This window comes from Gobio gobio (genome assembly GCF_949357685.1).
Source record: "Gobio gobio genome assembly, chromosome: 15".
NCBI lineage: Eukaryota > Metazoa > Chordata > Actinopteri > Cypriniformes > Gobionidae > Gobio > Gobio gobio.
Genome location: NC_137108.1, coordinates 42,186,065 through 42,206,796, shown reverse-complemented (window position 1 = coordinate 42,206,796; position 20,732 = coordinate 42,186,065). Strand labels below are relative to the sequence as shown.

The 20,732-nt window shown below is 38.3% G+C and overlaps 1 protein-coding gene across 1 annotated transcript in view; it reads left to right on the top strand.

The window, feature by feature from the left end:
- The window catches only part of rims2a (regulating synaptic membrane exocytosis 2a), a 159,634-nt gene that overhangs the window by 25,598 nt on the left and 113,304 nt on the right, over nucleotides 1-20,732 (top strand). Inside the window, exons 4-10 of the mRNA XM_079837860.1 lie at nucleotides 1,446-1,565; nucleotides 4,452-4,551; nucleotides 5,071-5,194; nucleotides 12,796-12,842; nucleotides 12,978-13,090; nucleotides 15,717-15,764; nucleotides 18,158-18,288. Coding sequence (XP_079693986.1) covers nucleotides 1,446-1,565; nucleotides 4,452-4,551; nucleotides 5,071-5,194; nucleotides 12,796-12,842; nucleotides 12,978-13,090; nucleotides 15,717-15,764; nucleotides 18,158-18,288 — 683 coding nt within the window. The remainder of the gene's footprint in view (nucleotides 1-1,445; nucleotides 1,566-4,451; nucleotides 4,552-5,070; nucleotides 5,195-12,795; nucleotides 12,843-12,977; nucleotides 13,091-15,716; nucleotides 15,765-18,157; nucleotides 18,289-20,732) is intronic.

Sequence of the window (20,732 nt, the reverse complement as noted above, 5' to 3'; positions counted from 1 at the left end):
TAAATATTGTTCTTTTGAACTTCCTGTTCATCAAGGAATTCTGAAAAAATGTTTTACAATTATTTCTGATAGGAGTAAATGATGCTGAAAATTCAGCTTTGTCATCACAGGAAGAAATTACATTTTAAAATATATTAAAACAGAAAACAGTTCACAATATTACTATTTTTATCAAATAAATGCAGCCTTGGAAAAAACAACAACTTACTGACCCCAAATCTTTGAATGGTAAAGTATAAATTACTTTTACTGTATGGAAAAGGGACATTTATGGGGCAAGGCATTATACCATATGAAGTATATCCACAAGACTTTAAACATTATATACGTTAACTTACTGTATAAAATCTTTCAGGGTTTTTTTTTTTTTTTTTTTTGCATTACAACTTAAAACCACAAACAGTAGTATATGTGCAAAGATTAAGTGAAGTGAGTATTTTTGTATGATGCAAACTCTGGAATAACGTCAGTAAGCAGAACTTAATTAATGTAGAAATGTCATATCACCAATAAAAGGACAGTTTAGACAACTTTATAGCTCAGAAAACAGCCAATTTGTACGAAATAAGTAATATAAGCACTTTAGCAAAAATGCAAGCTTCACATTTCTGCTTTTAAACCATCTGGAATGCCTTGCCCCACAGACCTCCATTATATTTTTCTACTGTAAGCAATTTTTGTATGTTTGTACCAACTGAGGGATGATTCAACATTATTTTCTGTGGAAATTGACAGCATGTCATAGGTGTTGTCCATATAGCTTAACTTGAACCTGGATCACTTCTACTTGAATCTGATTCCTGTTCATATTTGAAATTGAGCCTTGATGTATTGTCAAATTTTGAGCACATTTCCACATTTACTTTTAAAAATTACATACATTTTAAGACACATTCTATTTATCTACAGCTAAATTCTTTAGTGAAAAGTTTATAACAAAAATACAAATTCTGTCATCATTTTCTTACCTTTATGATTTGAGCTCCAGTGGAAGAATTTCAGCGTCCAAAAAATGCTAATATTTCAACATTTCATGTTGAACTATTATATGACTTGCGCATGGAAATGGACCACTTTGCTCTCTAGATTATGGTAACATTTACAATTTATCATTGGACAGCTGCTACTTACTATCCACTTTTGTTGTATACGTTGTATCGGTCACAAATTGTGATTCATGGGATAAAAAGAAAAGCGTACAGGTTTGGAATGACTTGAGGGTGAGTAAATAATGACAGAATTTTCATTTTGGGGTGAGCTAATCCCTTAAGCCTCTACGTTATTTGATTTGTCCCAATCGTGTGGCTTACTCCTTTGAAACACCTGCAATCACAACAGAGTTTGTGTGATAAATCAGATGAAATTCATCTCAGCCTTCCCCGCACCAGCACTGGCAGGTTTCTGTGTGTTCCTGAGTGATGTTTGTTGTGGTTTTGACCTGACAGCACCCGGTCACATGGCAGCCCTCCAAAGATGGAGAACGACTCATTGGCAGGATCCTGCTCAACAAGCGCATGAAGGACGGCAGCGTTCCTCGCGACTCCGGAGCTCTTCTGGGACTGAAAGTGAGTCACTCGGCCTCGTGTGTGGACATGCTCTTTATGTGATTTTTGATTTCACACATGGTTTTGTTGTTACTTTAATACAAACTCTGTGAACAACATTTATGCTGATTACTATAGAAAAATAATTTCCCTCCTTAATCTCCTCTTTCCTAATAAGCTGATGATCTGATTTAGGTTCATTAAATTAGGGAGACATACATAATGTATAGAGTAGAGTTGAGAACCACTTTTCTGGATTCTTAATGGTTAAAATCAGAAAAGTTAAGTTGAGAATTATGTTAAAGTCAATGGCTGCATCCAAAATTGCATACTTCCCTACTATATAGTATGAAAAACAGCATGTGACAAAAGACGCATGTCTAATTTCACAGTATTCATAAAAGAGTAGGCAAAAAGTACCTGTATGACCTACTTCTTCTGGCAAGATTCTGAAGTGTGCATATGATGGACACTTTACTATCCCATGAGGCAATGGGAGAGGACTTGAGAATGGTGGTGTTGCCACACAACTGACGCTGGTAGGTCACATGATAATGACAACATGGTGAATTTAGTATGTCCGGATTACATTCATACTATACACACTCATGCTATAAACATACTTTTTAGAGGTTGTAAAGTAATTACTTATTCAAAATAAGCATCTACTCAAGAGAGTGTGCGATTTTGGAGGCAGCGAATCTGAAGCATTGAACAAACCCAAAATCCGATCATTGGTTGGACAAATACACAGACCCACCCCAAAATGACATAATTTGTTGGACAAACACATAGCCCCGCCCCAAAATCACATCATTTGTTGGACAAACACGTAGCCCCGCCCCAAAATCACATCATTGGTTGGACAAACACATAGTCCCGCCCCAAAATCAAATCATTGGTTGGACAAACACATAGTCTCGCACCAAAATCAAATAATTGGTTGGACAAACACATAGTCTTGCACCAAAATCAAATCATTGGTTGGACAAACACATAGTCTCGCACCAAAATCCCATCATTGGTTGAACAAATACATAGTCCCTCCCCAAAATCCCATCATTAGTTGGACAAATACATAGTCCCGCCCCAGAATCCTATCATTGGTTGGACAAATACATAGTCCCTCCCCAAAATCCCATCATTGGTTGGATAAATACATAGTCCCGCCCCCAAATCACATCATTGGTTGGAAAAACACATAGTCCCGCCCTAAAATCCCATCATTGGTTGGATAAATACATAGTCCCGCCCCCAAATCACATCATTGGTTGGGAAAACACATTGTCCCGCCCAGAAATCCCATCATTGGTTGGATAAATACAAAATCACGTCATTGGTTGATTCGAGCACACTGTTGCTTGTTTATTTTACTTTAGTAATCTCATGAGAGAAACAGGATATTGAACAAGAAAAAGTCATGAATAAACATTTTATTACTTCGAATAATGTGAACTGATACTATAAGGATAAAATATTGCATGAGGTAATGCTATTTTATCATGTATGCAGTATTCATTCAAAATGAATACATTTTTTATTGTTTTTCTGAAAGTTTTTTATTTTTCAGTACTTTCTTAAAACTAAAGGTTCTAAAAGTTTTTTTTTTTTTGGTTGCAATGCAATAGTTACATTTTGGTTCCCCCAAGAACGTTTCAGTGAGCAGTTCTTAAAAGAACCATTTTTCTTACAATCTTAAAAATAAAGGGTCTTTACCGGCATTGATGGTTCCATGATGAATATTTATTTAACATCCATAAAACCTTTCCATTCAACAAAAGGTTCTTTAGATTTTTCTTTAGGGAACCCAAAACGGTTCTCCAAAGGCATCGCTGTGAAAACTCCTTTATAAAACCCCATTATAATGGATTGTTTAAATGTTCTTTACACTAAGAAAAAAAGTTATTTTAAGAAATTGGGTTCTTTGGGAACCAAAATGGATCTTCTATGACATCACTATGAAAACCACTTTTACTTTTAATAGAGTAAAGCGTAAATAATATTGTAATATTCTGAAGAACCTTTTTCCATTATAAAGAGCCATTTGTGCTATGGAATTGTTCCATGGATGTTAAAGGTTCTCCATGGAACCATCAATAAAAATAAAGAATGATTATTCTTTAAAGACTGCATGCGTAGCACTGTTAAAAATGTACCTTAGACATTGAAAGAGCGAAAAAAATCATGTTTAGAGTAAAGCTCTTACAGTGGAAGTCAACAGGGCCATGCACGTTGAGAGTTCAAATGCAGAAATGTGAAGCTTGTATTTGTTGTTAAAGCACTTACATGGATTGTTTAGCAGAGTGGAGAGAAACAAAGAATCGTTACTGATAACGAACTTTCTGAATGGCTGACTGTGTGTCAGCTCAGTGCTACCGTGTGCATTATATCCATTACCAGCAGCAGTTTGTCAAACACACACACGCACACAAAATCGCCCTCGGCTGCATGCCACTCATTATGTAAAGCCATCTTTATCTAGGAGGCAGCTCGTAATCTTCTTTGTATGTTTGCACTGGGCTGCCATTAGTGGGGATTTGATTTGTATGATGCTCACAGAAGAGTGATTGGTCATGTGGTTTATGGAACAAACCTCCAGGCATTTTCCAACAGTCAGTTCTTTCAAAAGCGCGGACAGAAATAATACACACACCCTTGAAAGTCTCACTGTTTCTGTTCAGTGTAACTTGTGCAGTTTGCGCAGTACAATCAGTCATGACTAAAAAAGCCATGAGCTATTAAATATATTCACCTTATAGCAACATAAAACCTTCATTATATGATCATGATATCTACAAAAACTACTGACATTTAATTAGCATTTCTCTTTTACAATTCCAATTACTAATATGCTACAGTTTTAGCTAGTATAGTTCATTATCTTTTGTGTGTGTGTGTCTTTTACAGGTGGTTGGGGGAAAGATGACAGAGTCTGGGCGACTTTGTGCATTCATCACCAAAGTAAGGAAAGGGAGTTTAGCGGATACAATTGGGCACCTCAGACCAGGTACATGCTGTGTTTCAGTATTTCATACACTACTTTTTTAAATGTTTGGGGTCAGTAAGGAACTCTGATTGTAAAACAGACTATGGGGAACAATGAACCAGACTATTTAAATGTTGAGCAAGCAATCTCATTGGCTGCAGGATCAGCAGAGGCCAATTAGACTGTGCCATGCGATTGCATGTAAAGGTCCTATCAGTCTGCGCCCTCTAGAGTTTCATGACTGAACCAGAAATATATTTTCAAACGTAATTTATTCCTGTGATGACAAAGCTGAATTTGCAGCAGTCATTACTCTAGTCTTTAGTGTCACGTGATCCTTCAGAAATCATTCTGATTTGCTGATTTGCTGACCATTTCTTTAAAAAATAGATTTTTTTTTTTAATAATGTAAATGTTTTACTGTCGCTGTCACTTTACTGTCACTTTTTATTCATTTAATGCATCCTTGATAAATAATGGTATTAATTATTTTTCAAAAAACAAATGTACTGATTGGTAAGTGATTTTCTTGTTTCGTAGGTGATCAAGTCCTAGAGTGGAATGGCCGACATTTACAAGGAGCCACATTTAAAGAAGTTTACAATATCATTTTAGAATCAAAGCCAGAGCCTCAGGTGGAACTAGTGGTCTCTCGACCCATTGGGTACGTCTTCCTCTACAGTGTTTTTCAATGTGACATGAAATTGGTTTTCATATGAACTTAAAGGGGACCTATTATGCCCCTTTTTACAAGATGTAATATACCGGTAAGTCCCAGGTGTCCCCAGAATGTGTCTGTGAAGTTTCAGCTCAAAATATCCCACAGATCAATTATTATAGGATTCCAAAATGCCCCTTTTTGGGTGGAAGCAAAAACACAATGTGCCTTCAAAACAGGAGAAAAAAAACAGGTTTCCACAGAACGCTTTTTCAACAAAATGACGATGCTTCCAACGGCTTCCATAACCCGAGCGAAGCTCGTTGATGTGCTCTCGCTCTGGTTCACGTGGGCACGCGCTCATCTGGGAGAAGTGCCCATACAAGGAATTCCACCCTTTATGACGTCATACAGAGCCATACTCAAAATAAAACTTTCTGAATCTTGTTTTTGGCACAGAAATACTCCAAAGCCTCCCCCCCCCCCCCCCCCCCCATGTTTAGCATGAGAATCCAACTCCAAATCCAATTGTAAATAAGTCAGAATGCATGCATGAAATAGCATTAATCCCCCCCCCCCCCCCCTTTAAGTTTAATTGGATTGATTGATTTCAAAAGCTATTATTATTACTATGATTTGTGTTGTATTCTTGAGGTTTGTTTCTGAATAGACCTCAAAAGCATTTTATATGCTTTTCATAATCATAACACCAACATGCTAATAATAAGCCTTGTGGTCCATCTGCCTTAAAGGGGTCATGAACTGGCTTTTAAAAATTTTTATACTGTTGTCTGAGGTCAACTTATGACGTTTGCGTGGAGTTTACATTCAAAAACATCATAATTAATAAGTAATAGGCTATTCTCTACCCTGGTTTTGAGGCTCTCTCAAGAAACACTGGGTTTTGATGGGCGTGCCGCTCTGAAGACTTGGAAGTAAATGCCCACGGGTAGGATTGGATAACAGTTTTGCATATTTAATGAGCTTCTGCTCCCCTGTGAGTAGGCTACACGAGGAATTGTTTTGAAAGCCTGTGAGAAACGGCAACTGAAATGATTTGTCCCACAGGGCTCGCAAAATATCTTTATCAAACACAATGATTTATCTCTCATCCACCCGCAATTGATTGGAATGTTATTTTTTTATTACTTGGCCCGCCCGATCGGTGGATATAAGCGTGAACCGTGCATCAAGTCAAGTCAAGTCAACTTTATTTATATAGCGCTTTTAACAATGTAGATTGTTTCAAAGCAGCTTTACAGTGTTAAACAGGAAAATAATGCAGCATAATTTTATTCAGCTGTATAGCCATTCTGGAAAAATTTCAAGTATCATACAGTGACAGTGTGGGCTTTAGATCAATAATTTGATCAGTAATTTAGTTTAAATGGTTAATTTAGTTTATTATTTAGATGTATTTCGATGTTTAGTTGAAAAATTTAGTGTCCCCAACTGAGCACGCCAAGCCAGAGGCAACAGTGGCAAGGAAACCAAAACCCCATTAGGTGACCTAATGGAGAAAAATAAACCTTGGGAGAAACCAGGCTCAGTCGGGGTGCCAGTTCTCCTCTGGCCAATTAACAAACAGCGTATTATTATTATTATTCTGGCAGTTTTACAGCTCGGAGGTCATAATAGATCAGAATATTCGAGGGACCGGGGGCAACATGCTGGAGACGGGTTTATTGAGGATGATGTTGATTAAATAATTATTAAAGTGCAATATTCGAATGATCGGAGGCAACACGCCGGAGACGGGTTTATTGAGATGACGTGTCGATGAGGCAGTTTCAGGGGGAGTCTAATCACGGTCTCTGCAGACACTTCAGGGTCCTGTGTTGGTCTTCTCTGGGCGCAGGTCCACCATCTGATCTGGATACGGCCCGGATCCGGCTGACTGCAGTAAACCTCGGGATAAAACAGAGAGACTAACATTAGCGTAGATGCCATTCTTCTGATGATGTAACGAGTACATCAGGTGTTATGGGAAGTGTTCCCGGTTCCGGCTGACCTAGTTAATGCAGCCTAACAATCATTTCATTGAAAAAGTGTTTTATGTGTATGCCACAGTAAAGAGATGTGTTTTTAGTCTAGATTTAAACTGACAGAGTGTGTCTGCTTCTCGAACAATGTTAGGAAGACTGTTCCAGAGTTTAGGTGCTAAATAGGAAAACGATCGACCGCCTGCAGTTGATTTGGATATTCTCGGTATGATCAACTGGCCAGAGTTTTGAGACCGCAGTAGACGTGATGGAGTATAATATGTTAAGAGCTCGCTCAAGTATTGGGGAGCTAAACCATTTAGTGCTTTGTAAGTAATAAGTAAGATTTTAAAATTTATGCGATGTTTAATAGGCAGCCAGTGCAGTGTTGACAGAACTGGGCTAATATGGTCATACTTCCTGGTTCTAGTAAGAACTCGAGCTGCTGCGTTTTGGACCAGCTGGAGTTTATTTATTAAGCGAGCAGGGCAACCACCCAGTAGAGCATTACAATAATCTAACCTTGAGGTCATGAACGCATGAACTAACTGTTCAGCATTTTGCATTGAGAGCATGTGCCGTAATTTAGATATATTTTTAAGATGGTAGAAAGCAGTTTTACAGATGCTAGAAACGTGGCTTTCAAACGAAAGATTGGTATCAAAGAGCACACCCAGGTTCCTCACTGACGACGAGGACTTGACAGAACAGCCATCAAGTGTTAGACAGTATTCTAGGTTACTACTTGTGGAGCTTTTTTGTCCAATAATTAAAAATTCAGTTTTTTCTGAATTGAGTTGCAGGAAATTACCAGTCATCCAATGTTTTATATCAGCTATGCATTCCGTTAATCTTGTGAATTGGTAAGTTTCTTTAGGGCGTGAAGAAATATAGAGCTGAGTATCGTCAGCATAACAATGAAAACTAACGCCATGCTTCCTAATGATATCTCCCAGTGGTAGCATGTACAGGGTGAAGAGTAGCGGTCCTAGCACTGAGCCTTGCGGTACTCCATACTGAACTTGCGATCGGTGTGACATATCTTCATTTACTACTACAAACTGATAACGGTCGCATAGGTATGATTTAAACCATGATAATGCAATTCCACTAATACCTACATAATTTTCGAGTCTATTCAAAAGAATGTTGTGGTCGATAGTATCAAATGCAGCGCTAAGATCGAGTAACACTAATAGAGAGATACAGCCACGATCGGATGATAAGAGCAAATCATTTGTAACTCTGACGAGAGCAGTCTCAGTGCTATGATACGGTCTAAATCCTGACTGGAAATCCTCACAGATACCATTTCTTTCTAAAAAGGAACATAATTGTGAAGACACTGCCTTTTCAAGTATTTTTGACAGAAAGGGTAGATTTGAGATTGGTCTATAATTGACTAAATCTGTAGGATCAAGTTGCGGTTTTTTAATAAGTGGTTTAATAATTGCCAACTTAAAAGTTTTCGGTACATATCCTAATGACAAAGATGAATTAATGATATTAAGAAGAGGATCTATGACCTCTGGTAGCATCTCTTTTAATAGCCTAGTTGGTATAGGGTCGAGCATACATGTTGTCGATTTTGATGATTTAACGAGTTTAGCCAATTCTTCTTCTCCTATAGCAGTGAATGAGTGTAATTTTTCCTCAGTGACACTACAATGCTCTGTCTGATGTGATGCTGTATTAGACGGCTGCATGGTTAAAAATTTTTTCCTAATATTATCAATCTTACATGTGAAGAAGTTCATAAAGTCATTACTGCTGTGCTGTTTACAATCATCAGAAGTTGAAGCTTTATTTTTGGTTAATTTAGCCACTGTATCGAATAAATACCTTGGGTTGTGTTTGTTTTCTTCCAAGAGAGTTGAGAAATAAGCAGATCTAGCAGCTTTTACAGCCTTTCTGTATGTGATCATGTGCTCTTTCCACGAATTACGAAATACCTCTAATTTTGTTTTCTTCCAGCTGCGCTCCATTTTTCTGGCTGCTGTTTTAAGGGCCCGGGTGTGCTCGTTGTACCACGGCGTTGGACTATTTTCTTTAATCTTCTTTAAGCGCAGAGGAGCAACTGTGTCTAAAGTACTGCAAAAGAGAGAGTCAATAGTTTCTGTTGCAACATCGAGTTCTTCTATACTATCTGGGATGCTGAGCAGATGATACTGATGAGGGAGTTTATTTAAAAAGCAATCTTTAGTAGCGGCAGTGATTGTCCTGCCATTTTTAAAGCGAGGGGGCGGCTTTGCAACCTTAGCTAAATTAAGTATACATGATACTAAGTAATGATCTGAGATGTCATCGCTCTGCTGCAGAATTTCAACGGTATCAACATTTATTCCATGTGACAATATTAGGTCTAAAGTATGATTATGGCGATGAGTGGCTCCTGACACGTGTTGCCTAACTCCAATAGAGTTTAGTGTGTCTTTAAATGCTAATCCCAATACGTCTTTTCCGTTGTCAACATGGATATTAAAATCACCAACAATTAGTACTTTATCTACGGCCAGTACTAACTCTGATAGAAAATCAGCAAATTCTTTGATAAAGTCTGTATTATGCCCTGGTGGCCTGTATACAGTAGCTAACACAAATGTTGAACGGGTTTTATCATGTACACTACATAGCGTTACATAAAGCACCAAAACTTCGAAGGAATTATATTTGAAACTAGACTTCTGAGTAATACTGAAGATATTATTATAAATTACAGCAACCCCTCCCCCTTTACCTTTCAGACGCGGCTCATGTTTATAACAATAATCTTGGGGTGTGGACTCATTTAAGGTAATGTAGTCGTCAGGTTTTAGCCAGGTTTCTGTCAAACAGAGCACATCTAGATTATTATCTGTAATAATATCATTAACAATAAGCGCTTTTGGGGAAAGGGATCTAATATTCAGCAACCCAAGCTTTATCAATTGTTCATCTGTATTATATATTTTGTTTATTTGTTGGACGTCAATTAAATTTTTACTGTTGAATGGTTTTGATGTTTTTTTTGTATTTACTAATTCGGGGAACAGACACAGTCTCTATATGATAATATCTAGGTGAAAGAGTCTCTATGTGCTGGGATTTATCTGACTCCGGTAACGTGAGACAGCTAGCAGACGGTCGGTTTAGCCAGTTTGTCTGCTTCCTGACCTGGGCCCTAGTGAGTCAAGGTTTAGCTCTAAGACTATGTGCCAGATTACTAGAGAGAAGAGCGGCACCACCCCAAGAGGGATGGATGCCATCCTTCTTCAACAGGTCAGGTCTGCCCCAAAAACTTTTCCAATTGTCTATGAACCCTATGTTATTTTGCAGACACCACTTAGACAACCAGCCATTGAGTGATGATAGTCTGCTAACTATCTCATCACTCCTTTTTACCGGGAGCGGTCCAGAACAAAAAACAGCCTCAGACATCGTACTAGCGAGTTCACACACCTCTTTAATGTTAATTTTGGTGATCTCCGACTGGCGAAGTCGAACATCATTAGTGCCGACGTGAATAATAATCTTAGAGAATTTACGATTAGCTTTAGCCAGCACTTTTAAATTTGCTTTGATGTCAGGTGCTCTGGCTCCCGGTAAACAAGTGACTATGGTAGCTGGTGTCTCTATCTTCACGTTCCGTGTAAAACACACACATCACACACATCCGGCAAGTTCGTCGCAGACTGCATGATGAAAACTTCCGCGATTTGTATTTTTCCTTCAAATATCAAGTCAAGAGAGTGAACGCACATCAAGAAAGGAATTTTATTTCACTATTTAAGACATCGTCAGGCCGGGCTTACGTTTTGGTAGCCCGTCTGAAAAACACATAGCCCCGGGACGTTGTGTTTTGTGAGCCGTAGCCCATAACGTTACATGTCCAAGTCTGAACCCGATTCGCAATGAACCAACAACACCACAAGTAAAGGACTCCTCAGCCTTTGACAGAGTGCTATTGTTCAGTTAGACATGTACACATAATTAATAGATATCAAACGCTCTGTAACAATGCAATACTCATATAATAAGTCACATATAAAACATTTTTTTTTCTCACAAGTGTGGTTAATCTCATCCTGTCTGCAAATCCAGTCTCTTGTTTACAAACGAATCCATGGTGAAATGAAAGAACAGATACGCAATGTCTTCCCCACGTGAGCTGGATATTCACTAAAAATAAAGTTCATCCAAGCATTCATAATATTGGGATCCGAATGAAGCTTAAGCGGTATATTTAGAAATTCGATGCGGTTTAGCTCCATGTAGGCCTGTGTTATGTTAGTGGCACGAGTCGGTGGGCATGGCTACAGAATCAGGCGTTGTTCTTCTTCTGTTGAGGCGGTGCTTCACTACACCCTGACGTAATAGCCTGGCATATTCTGAGATCGATCGTTTTTCTGGGTCTGGTGTCAATAAAAGCTTTTCTTTGACTAACAAGGAAGTTTTCAGCTCTGAAACTTACAGGATACTTTTATATTACTATGACCTTTTCATATATCAAAAGCTCAAGGGAAAGTTGAGCCCTTTAAATTTCGTATGATAATAGACAATAACCTCCTTTATTTTAAAGGTATCGTATCATGAGAAATACATATTTTCTTGATATTTTCAGATAAAAGATACTGATGGAACATACTGTAGTCTCAAGAACTAAAAACATTTATTTTAAAGGTCCCGTTTTTCCTGTGTTTTTGAAGCTTTGATTGTGTTTACAGTGTGCAATATAACAAGTGTTCATGTTTCGTGTGTAAAAAAACACAGTATTTTTCACACAATTTACTTATCTGTATACCGCTGTTTTCACTGTTCTAAAAACGTCTTGATGATTTCCTTATTCTATGAAGTCCCTCCTTCAGAAATACGTAACGAGTTCTGATTGTGCTAGCGGTTCCCGTGTTGTGATTCGACAGCAGCTTAGCGCACGTTGCCCTGAAAGGTCACGCCTCTTACCATAACGGGGAGATGCATGCGTCAATATGAGATGCATGCGAAAATAACAGCGTCTCGACGACATGGCGACAAACACACTCTACAAACGCAACACTTCCTTCTTCTTCTTCTTCTTCTTCTTTCTTTTAATGGCGGTTGGCAAACATCTTCGCAACACTTCCTCTTCTCCACGTGGGAGAGCAACAAGACCACGCCCCCTTTTTTGCGTATTCTTGTCGGCGGAGGTTAGTCAACAAACTGTTCTACTGACATCATTAAAGCAGGATGTACAGGGATGTAGTCCAAACCGGCCGTTCGCTGTAGGCTTAGAAAGGGAACTTCTGTCAAATAAAATATCTCGCTTGGCATTGAACTTTGAGCTTTATAATTTTACAGGTATTATTTATGCTCTAACTATGCTCTAATTTATTTTTTTTTTTTTCTCATACAATTATAAGTGGACCTCAAAATCATATATGACCCCTTTAGAGTACCTGCTGGCTCACATGAATAAACAAAAAAAAAACTGCTGCCCTCAGTTTAGCCTACTAATCGTCCTAATTGTAATTGTAAAGAGTGCATGACCAACTGAACTCTCTTTAGATTGTGAGTTTGGGCTGCTGCCACAAACTTCACATCAAGACTAATGTGGTGCTCAGGGTCATTAAAGCACATGTCATTGATTTCTCTGTGCCACTGTCATTGCAGAGATATCCCCAGGATACCAGAAAGCACACACGCACAACTGGAGTCCAGTGAGTACATTTTCTCGGTCTAGTGTGTATAAATGATGGGATTCTCTGAGACATTAATGAGACATTTTCACAGATCACAGAAAGAATCTCTGATTAGTTTTGTGTATTTCTACTTTACCCTCAATCTCTTCTAAGGTTCGAGTTCATTTGAGTCACAGAAGATGGAGCGCCCCTCCATATCAGTCACGTCTCCCATGAGCCCCGGAATGCTGCGGGACGCCCCTCAGTACTTATCGGGACAGCTTACAGTAAGTTCACAACAATCAACTCCTGTGCAGAGGACAAGATGTGTCTGCACTGTAGAAAAGGTTTAGGTATTTCCCCCATGTCAGTTAAAGCTTCAGGTCAGAAACAGGTTCAATGTGACTGTACAGTTTAGGTCTTGACGAATTTTGACGAATAATAGCAAAAGTACCAAAACTTGTGGTTTAAATTGTCACAGGCTTGTGCAATAAAACTACATTTACAAGCATTCTTTGGCATCACAATAATGAAAAAATACACAGATAAAACATAAATTACACATGCAGTTTGCATCATTTGTAGGGGTGTATCGATTCAAATGACTCGCGGTTCCGGTATGGTTCGGTATGTGCTATGTTCAGGGAAATTAGAACAACTGTTAAATAAAAATGAATAAAATAAGAACAAATAATCAAACTACAAGCAACAGCACAAATACATACAATAGAGCAAAGGTGCATATAAAATAAACAGTGCTTTTCAGGTTTTTCAGCTATCTAACAGGCACTCACTTTATATTAGGTGGCCATAACAACTATTTACTAACATTGTATCAAACGATTAATTAAAATGCACTAATTTCACTGCATGTAATTACATCTGTAATTAATTTATGTAATTACATTTATAATTACACTGTTGACACTTCCCTTACACCTAACCCTACCCTTAAAGGTGGGGTGAAACACTCATTTTCAGTCAATCTCATGTCAATCTTGAGTACCTATAGAGTAGTATTGCATCTTTCATATCTCCGAAAAGTCTTTAGTTTTATTATATTTATAAAAGAAAGATACGTCTGGGGGCGTATCGTTCGGGCGGAGCTAAAGAATGACGAGCACGCGCAGCTATTGCGTTGAGCTATGCATGTTTACATAGAAAAACAATGGAATCGATAGCTAACAACAGATAGACATTTGAAGCAGTTTTACTCACTGCCTGCTTCCAACACACGCCCGTGAACCTTAAAGGGTTAGTTCACCCAAAAATGAAAATTCTGTCATTAATTACTCACCCTCATGTCGTTCGACACCCGTAAGACCTCCGTTCATCTTCGAAACACAAATGAAGATATTTTTGTTGAAAGCTGATGGCTGAGAAAGGCTTCAGATAGGCCTCCATTGGCATTCAGTACATTTACACTCCCAAGACCCATAAAAGGCACTTAAAACATCGTTACAAAGTCCATCTCACCACAGTGACTCTACAATCATTTTACGATGCGACGACAATAGTTTTTGTGCGCAAAAAAAAATCACCCCCCCCCTTAAACTTACCCATACCACCACACCTGTCCCTAACCTTTCCCGTATCCCACCTCAATTTCAAAGTGTTTTGCAATACAATATGGACAAAATAAGTACATTGTACTTATTTTTTGATGTAAGTACATAGTACTTAAGGCCACCTCATATAAAGTGGGGCCTATAAATTAACAGAAACATACAATAGCCTAACTGTCTGTCTGTTTTACGCGTTGTTATTTTCAACAAACCATATTATAGATGCGTCGCCAGATTTGTGATTAAGTGCATGCCAAACCATGAGTGGTATTTTTTACAGAGAACCGTTACACCCCTAATCATTTGTGCTTTAATTTTCTGTAAAACATCCTGCATTCATCAGGAAGCGAAAAAGGAGAAAAATATATGAAATTTCCCAACTTAATCTGACTAAAATCACTTAAATGGCTTTGAACAGAGATAAAGCATTGGACCAGTGATCAGGCAAAGCTGCTGTAGTCTCCCCAAACCTGATCAGGTTATAGCCAGGCCTCATGCAGCCTATTGTGTCTGTGTGTAAAAATACTTGACACGCTTGAAGAACACGACCAACTCTGGTGTATAGTGCACAAGCTACTTGATTTAAGCAATACAAATGAAGTGCAAGTTATTCCCTAGCTAATACTGTTTGGATGAGAGAGAAAAAATCAATGATTTCCATGAATGGTTGACCATGAATGGTTGATGGATGGATGGATGGACAGACAGACAAAAATGGGTCAATGCAGCTAGTATCAAAATGAACTGTGTATTAACTATATTAATACAAAAATGTGTTGTCTCATATTCCTGTTCTGTATCTCATCTAATTCGATCATTTCTAACATTATATGGTGTGTTTGTGTGTTGAATAACAATCTTGTTACTTTGTATTTTGTTGAGCAGGAGATTCAGCGTACTGTAAACAGCAGTGTTTCCCCTAAAAAGAGATGTCCATTGAGTCATTTTAAAAGAAAAGACATTACATGATTTCAGTCATTTAAAACTATACTTACCATTTTTAATGGAAGTCAAGAAACCATTTCGAGGGCCACACTGTGGGAAACGCTGCTCTAGAAAATGTACAGGAAATATCCATTCTTGAAATTTAGGACAAAAATATTCTACTAGTATAGTATACTGATTCCTCAATCTCAGAGAAAGAGATTGCAGTGAATTGCATTATAGTGAAAATAGTAAAAGAAATCAATTCTAATGCAGTATGTTGAAATGTTCCTATAGCCATTGTCTTTAGGTTGAATCTCCTGCTCTGCTTTCTTAATGTTGCATTAACAACTGGTATTGTCATTTCAGGTTTTAGTTTTATTGCATTTCTCTTTATTGTTTTTCATTCACTTTACTTACCCAGAGCCAAAGCCTTAGTAGAAGAATTGAGCCTTTTAACCCTAAAGTTCAGGTAATCGTTGCTGTTTACTAAATACTCTTCTATGCTATTGCTTTAATTCATTGGATAATGCACAGCAGAAAAACAGCTGCATTTTCAGCTTTGTTTATTATCTTAGATTGCGCGTTTGAAGAGCCCCTTACCTATCATGCCTTCATTGCTGTTGCTGTTTTAAGCATATTTTAGGCATAAATCATCTGCATGAAAAAAATATTTTAAGAGACACCCGACCATTGGCAGACATTGAGTAATGATAAAATGCCTGTAACCATGTGAGACGTTCACCTGCACCTTTTACCCAAGCAGAGGAGTACTGTGTCTCTTTAAATGTTTTAGTGATGCAGAGTTTGTCGGGACATAAAATTGGATTCTTTTTCCATGTAACATGAAACTGCATTGAATCTTGATACTCATCCATATCGTTTTAGAAAGCAACTGATTAAGTGTACTTAATTGTTTTGGCGGTTCATTTATTTGCTGACTGATTCAAAAACTGCATTTCACATTTGTACTTATACTAATCATGCTAAAAAAAATGTATGTGGTACTAACATTACTGAAAGTTTCATGTTGCAGCTAAAAGGATATGTTAAAGGTGCTGTAAGCTATTATAAACATAACATATCACTGCTACCTGAGAAAGATTACTGAAATAGGTGTCCCGTGAAATCATGTCTCTGTGACAGCAACAATAGTTTGTTTTTTTAGCCTGTCAGGAAACTAGCCAATCAGGAAGTCTCTCTTCCTGTCATTCATTTTGACATCGGGTTGGCTGGCATATTTCTGGACTAAGAGCAATTTCAGTTTGTAAGTCTGCAAGTTTATGGATAAAATCATTTACAGCACTTTTAACAGTTCCTGTTTTACCTGTTTGTTTTCCCCCCCCCAAGTACAATGTGTGAAATAAGCAAATTGTATCCATTTGTATCTGAAGAAACATGATGTGAATGATTTTAAAGGGGTCATGTCATGGATTTCTTTATTAATGATAATAATATATAATAATAATAATACACATATCAGGCATATAACATTGACAGGTGAACTGAATAACACTGATTATCTCTCCATCACGGCACCTGTTAGTGGGTGGGATATATTAGGCAGCAAGTGAACATTTAGTCCTCAAAGTTGATGTGTTAGAAGCAGGAAAAACGGGCAAGCGTAAGGATTTGAACGAGTTTGACAAGGGCCAAATTGTGATGGCTGGACGACTGGGTCAGAGCATCTCCAAAACTGCAGCTCTTGTGGGGTGTTCCCGGTCTGCGGTGGTCAGTGTCTATCAAAAGTGGTCCAAAGAAGGAACAGTGGTGAACCGGCGGCAGCCAAGGCTCATTGATGCATGTGGAGAGTGAAGGCTGGCCTGTGTGATCCGATCAAATAGATGAGCTACTGTAGCTCAAATTGCTCACAAAGTTAAGGCTGGTTCTGATAGAAAGGTGTCAGAATACACAGTGCATCGCAGTTTGTTGCGTATGGGGCTGCATAGCCGCAGACCAGTCAGGGTGCCCATGCTGACTCCTGTCAGCCCTGGGTCTAGTGGTGTCCATGCCTTGACGGGTCATGGCAGCAAAAGGGGGACCAACACATCAGTGTCTTGGTCTGTAGGCAGTCATATGCAAATGTATTTGCCCATGTGACATCACAGATCCCGCAATATCAAAACAAGCCATTTTTAGAGCTTGATTAAATCAATGCTTTGTTTATAATGGAGATGACATTGTAAGCTATTCAACTTGCAGGATGATTTAATGGTCAAAGACCTCTTGTATATCAAAAGATCAAATGAATTTTGATTTGCCATGTCATGACCCCTTTAATGTTGTCAGTAGCAAAAACCAGGGCATAAAATAGCTAATGTCAACATTATGCGGCTTTACACATTTCCAATGTTAGGGCATTTTCCCTAATAAATATTTAACATTTTCTATTTTAGACAACTTTAGTGTCCTTAATGTACAGCAACAGCTGGTTCTGTTGGGGATTGTGTAATGGTACAATTTGTTTGACTCGGCTCTCCTTGTAACACATTGCCTTGTTCTTTTACATACAGTACAGTATGGAATGCCCTTCATTGCATGTTTTACACTGTGGCCTGAGACATTAATAGCTACAATATATACTGTATAGGCAGTGCTTGTATTTTTCCTTTTACTACAAGCAAGTATGAGCTCTGGCTTAGAAGATCTAATGTTTTTTTTTTATGTTGGTGTTATTTCTGTGTATGTCTGACTTCTAAGTATCTTTCTGTCACTTCCATACTTGTCTGAGTAGTGCGCTCGGTCTGTCATGCATCTTAGCATGTGTAGTGCAATAACATGATGCATATTCAAACTATCAAATCCTCTTGTTTACACAAAGTCCCTCTTCATCTCAAGCAGGCTCTGGTGTTTGTCCCCCTACAGGTCAAACTTTGGTATGACAAAGTCGGCCATCAGCTTATCGTCACCATACTGGGGGCAAAAGACCTGCCTTCAAGGGAGGACGGCAGACCACGCAATCCTTATGTGAAGATATACTTCCTCCCTGACAGAAGGTGAGATTGGGGCAGTTACTTTTATGCCAGTAACACTCACTGTGCTAGACAAAAAAAAAAAAAAAGTAAGGTGTCTTTATCACATAATTCATTATTCAGAATGGCATTCTACCATACTAATCACCAGGGCTCGACATTAACGTTTTTGCTCACCAGCCACTGTGGCTAGTGGTTTTCCAAAGTTACTCAGCATTTTCACTGATCAAAATTTAGTTGTTGGGAAACATGTTGGCTATATGTAAATGACCACTGTACACACCCAAATCAAGTCCACATTAAATGTATAACATGACAGGTTATCCAATGGCCAAATTTAGCTCTGAAAAGGTTGTGTGTAAGGCTCCTTAATCTAGACAGAGAAACACTAAAGACGCCTTTCCACTGCACACGACAAACGACAGCCGGTGGACCGGAAGTCACTCATTTCCAATGGAGAGTAGTATGGGAGCTGCATGGAGGTCCGATTATATGCGTATGCGGAAATTTCAGATCCGATTTAAGCTTCGGATACGTTGAAATATTTGAACTTCTGCAGCTAGACCGTATGCGACCGGCCAACTGGATCTGATGTATTCTAATCAAAACTATTAGTGAGAAGTTAGAATTACCAATATTTTAACACTTTAACATGATTCTGTCAACACTTTTTCTGTAAAATGGTGGTTACTAATAATTATGGCAGAAATAATCATTGTATAATTATTAAATCATTATTTATGTTGATTAGCTCTCTAACATCTACTGTGTTTTTATATTAGATGTATTGAAGGTCATTTGTTTTGTGTGGATATATTCCTACATTTATTCAAATTAATTTTACCATGGTGAAAGCCAAGGGTAACGGTTGCCTCATGACCGATTTCAAAGTTCTGTGCGACTGCCACTAGGGGGCGATATGCGAATGTCGTGTTCAGTGGAAAGGCAGCTTAAAGCTACACTGTGTGATATTTTCCCCCATCTAGTGGTGAAAAGGTATATGACCATCCAGTGAATTTTAGTTTCTGTTCCTCTCAATTCCGATTTCGTTTCAACTCCTACGGTGGCCGATTTAGTCCAAGATTAACATGGCTTTCAGTTCAACCTCGTCCACATTTGACACGGTGCCTGTGGGATATTCTGTGCGCAGTGGGATGGTTGGAACTCAACTGGCCTAATTATTCGGCTAGAAAGAACTGCAGCTAATCCAGAGTGAACTTTGATGATAGTAATGTTTATTCAGTCATCCAATTGCAAGGCATAAACAGGTTTGCGTGGATATGTACATAAATGTGGTTTCTGTGAGAGAACAAATAAGGATGGTAATGTAAATATACATACACAGTTAAGAACTGTATAACTATACTTATAAGTTACATTTGTATAATGTAACCGTAAACCAGAGCTTATTGTACCATATATAGGCGCTAAATGCAGCTGCATTAAAAGGAGCGGAGCTGCCGTTGCTGCTGCTAGCAAGCGGTGTCCGGTTACAAAAGTGTGTGCGCCGATTTAACGTTAGCACTGCAGTGCGCTCTGTATAACAATTGTTAATATGCCGATCAGACCTGATACACATTTCCATCAACATACATTACAAGCAAATATTTTCTATAAACGAATAAACATTGTTGATAACAAAATAACTGAATGATTATTCAAATAGGTGAGCATTACGCTATTGTATGTTGACACAAAAATAATTCTGAGGTGACATCAACTGAATTACGCAATGACACACTCTGAAACACATCTACAATGACAATAACTATTATTACTTACAGAGTTATTAACGCACAGTAATACCACACAAGGAAAAACAGACTTTTGAGGAATAAACAAGCCAGGAAAACTCCGTATAACTCTTACTGGACGCTGCTGAGATGAAAACTTTCTGCACATGCACCAGACAAGTCTGAACAAGTTGACGCGCACATGCGCGAGGCAGAGAATTTTGTACAGTGCCATCGAGTATTAAAACCTGTTAAAACGCGAAAGGCGAAGCTTGAATTTACGGGTATGTCCCTCTTTGGCTAATGTACTTTCAAGATGGAGGGGCAACATGGCGACCACCATTAGATCCCATTACCTTATGTATTTTCAATGGCATATTATAAACTTACGAGAATACTTTATTACTTGAAAGAAGTAAATATACATTAATGAGCACATATATTTTTGAAAGAACTAAGTGTTTTTAGCTAAGAATAGACTAAAAAAGTTACACAGTGTAGCTTTAAAGGGTTAGTTCACCCAAAAATGAAAATTCTGTCATTAATTACTCACCCTAATGTCGTTCGACACCCATAAGACCTCCGTTCATCTTCGGAACACAAATGAAGATATTTTTGTTGAAAGCTGATGGCTGAGAAAGGCTTCAGATAGGCCTCCATTGGCATTCAGTACATTTACACTCCCAAGACCCATAAAAGGCACTTAAAACGTCGTTACAAAGTCCATCTCACCAC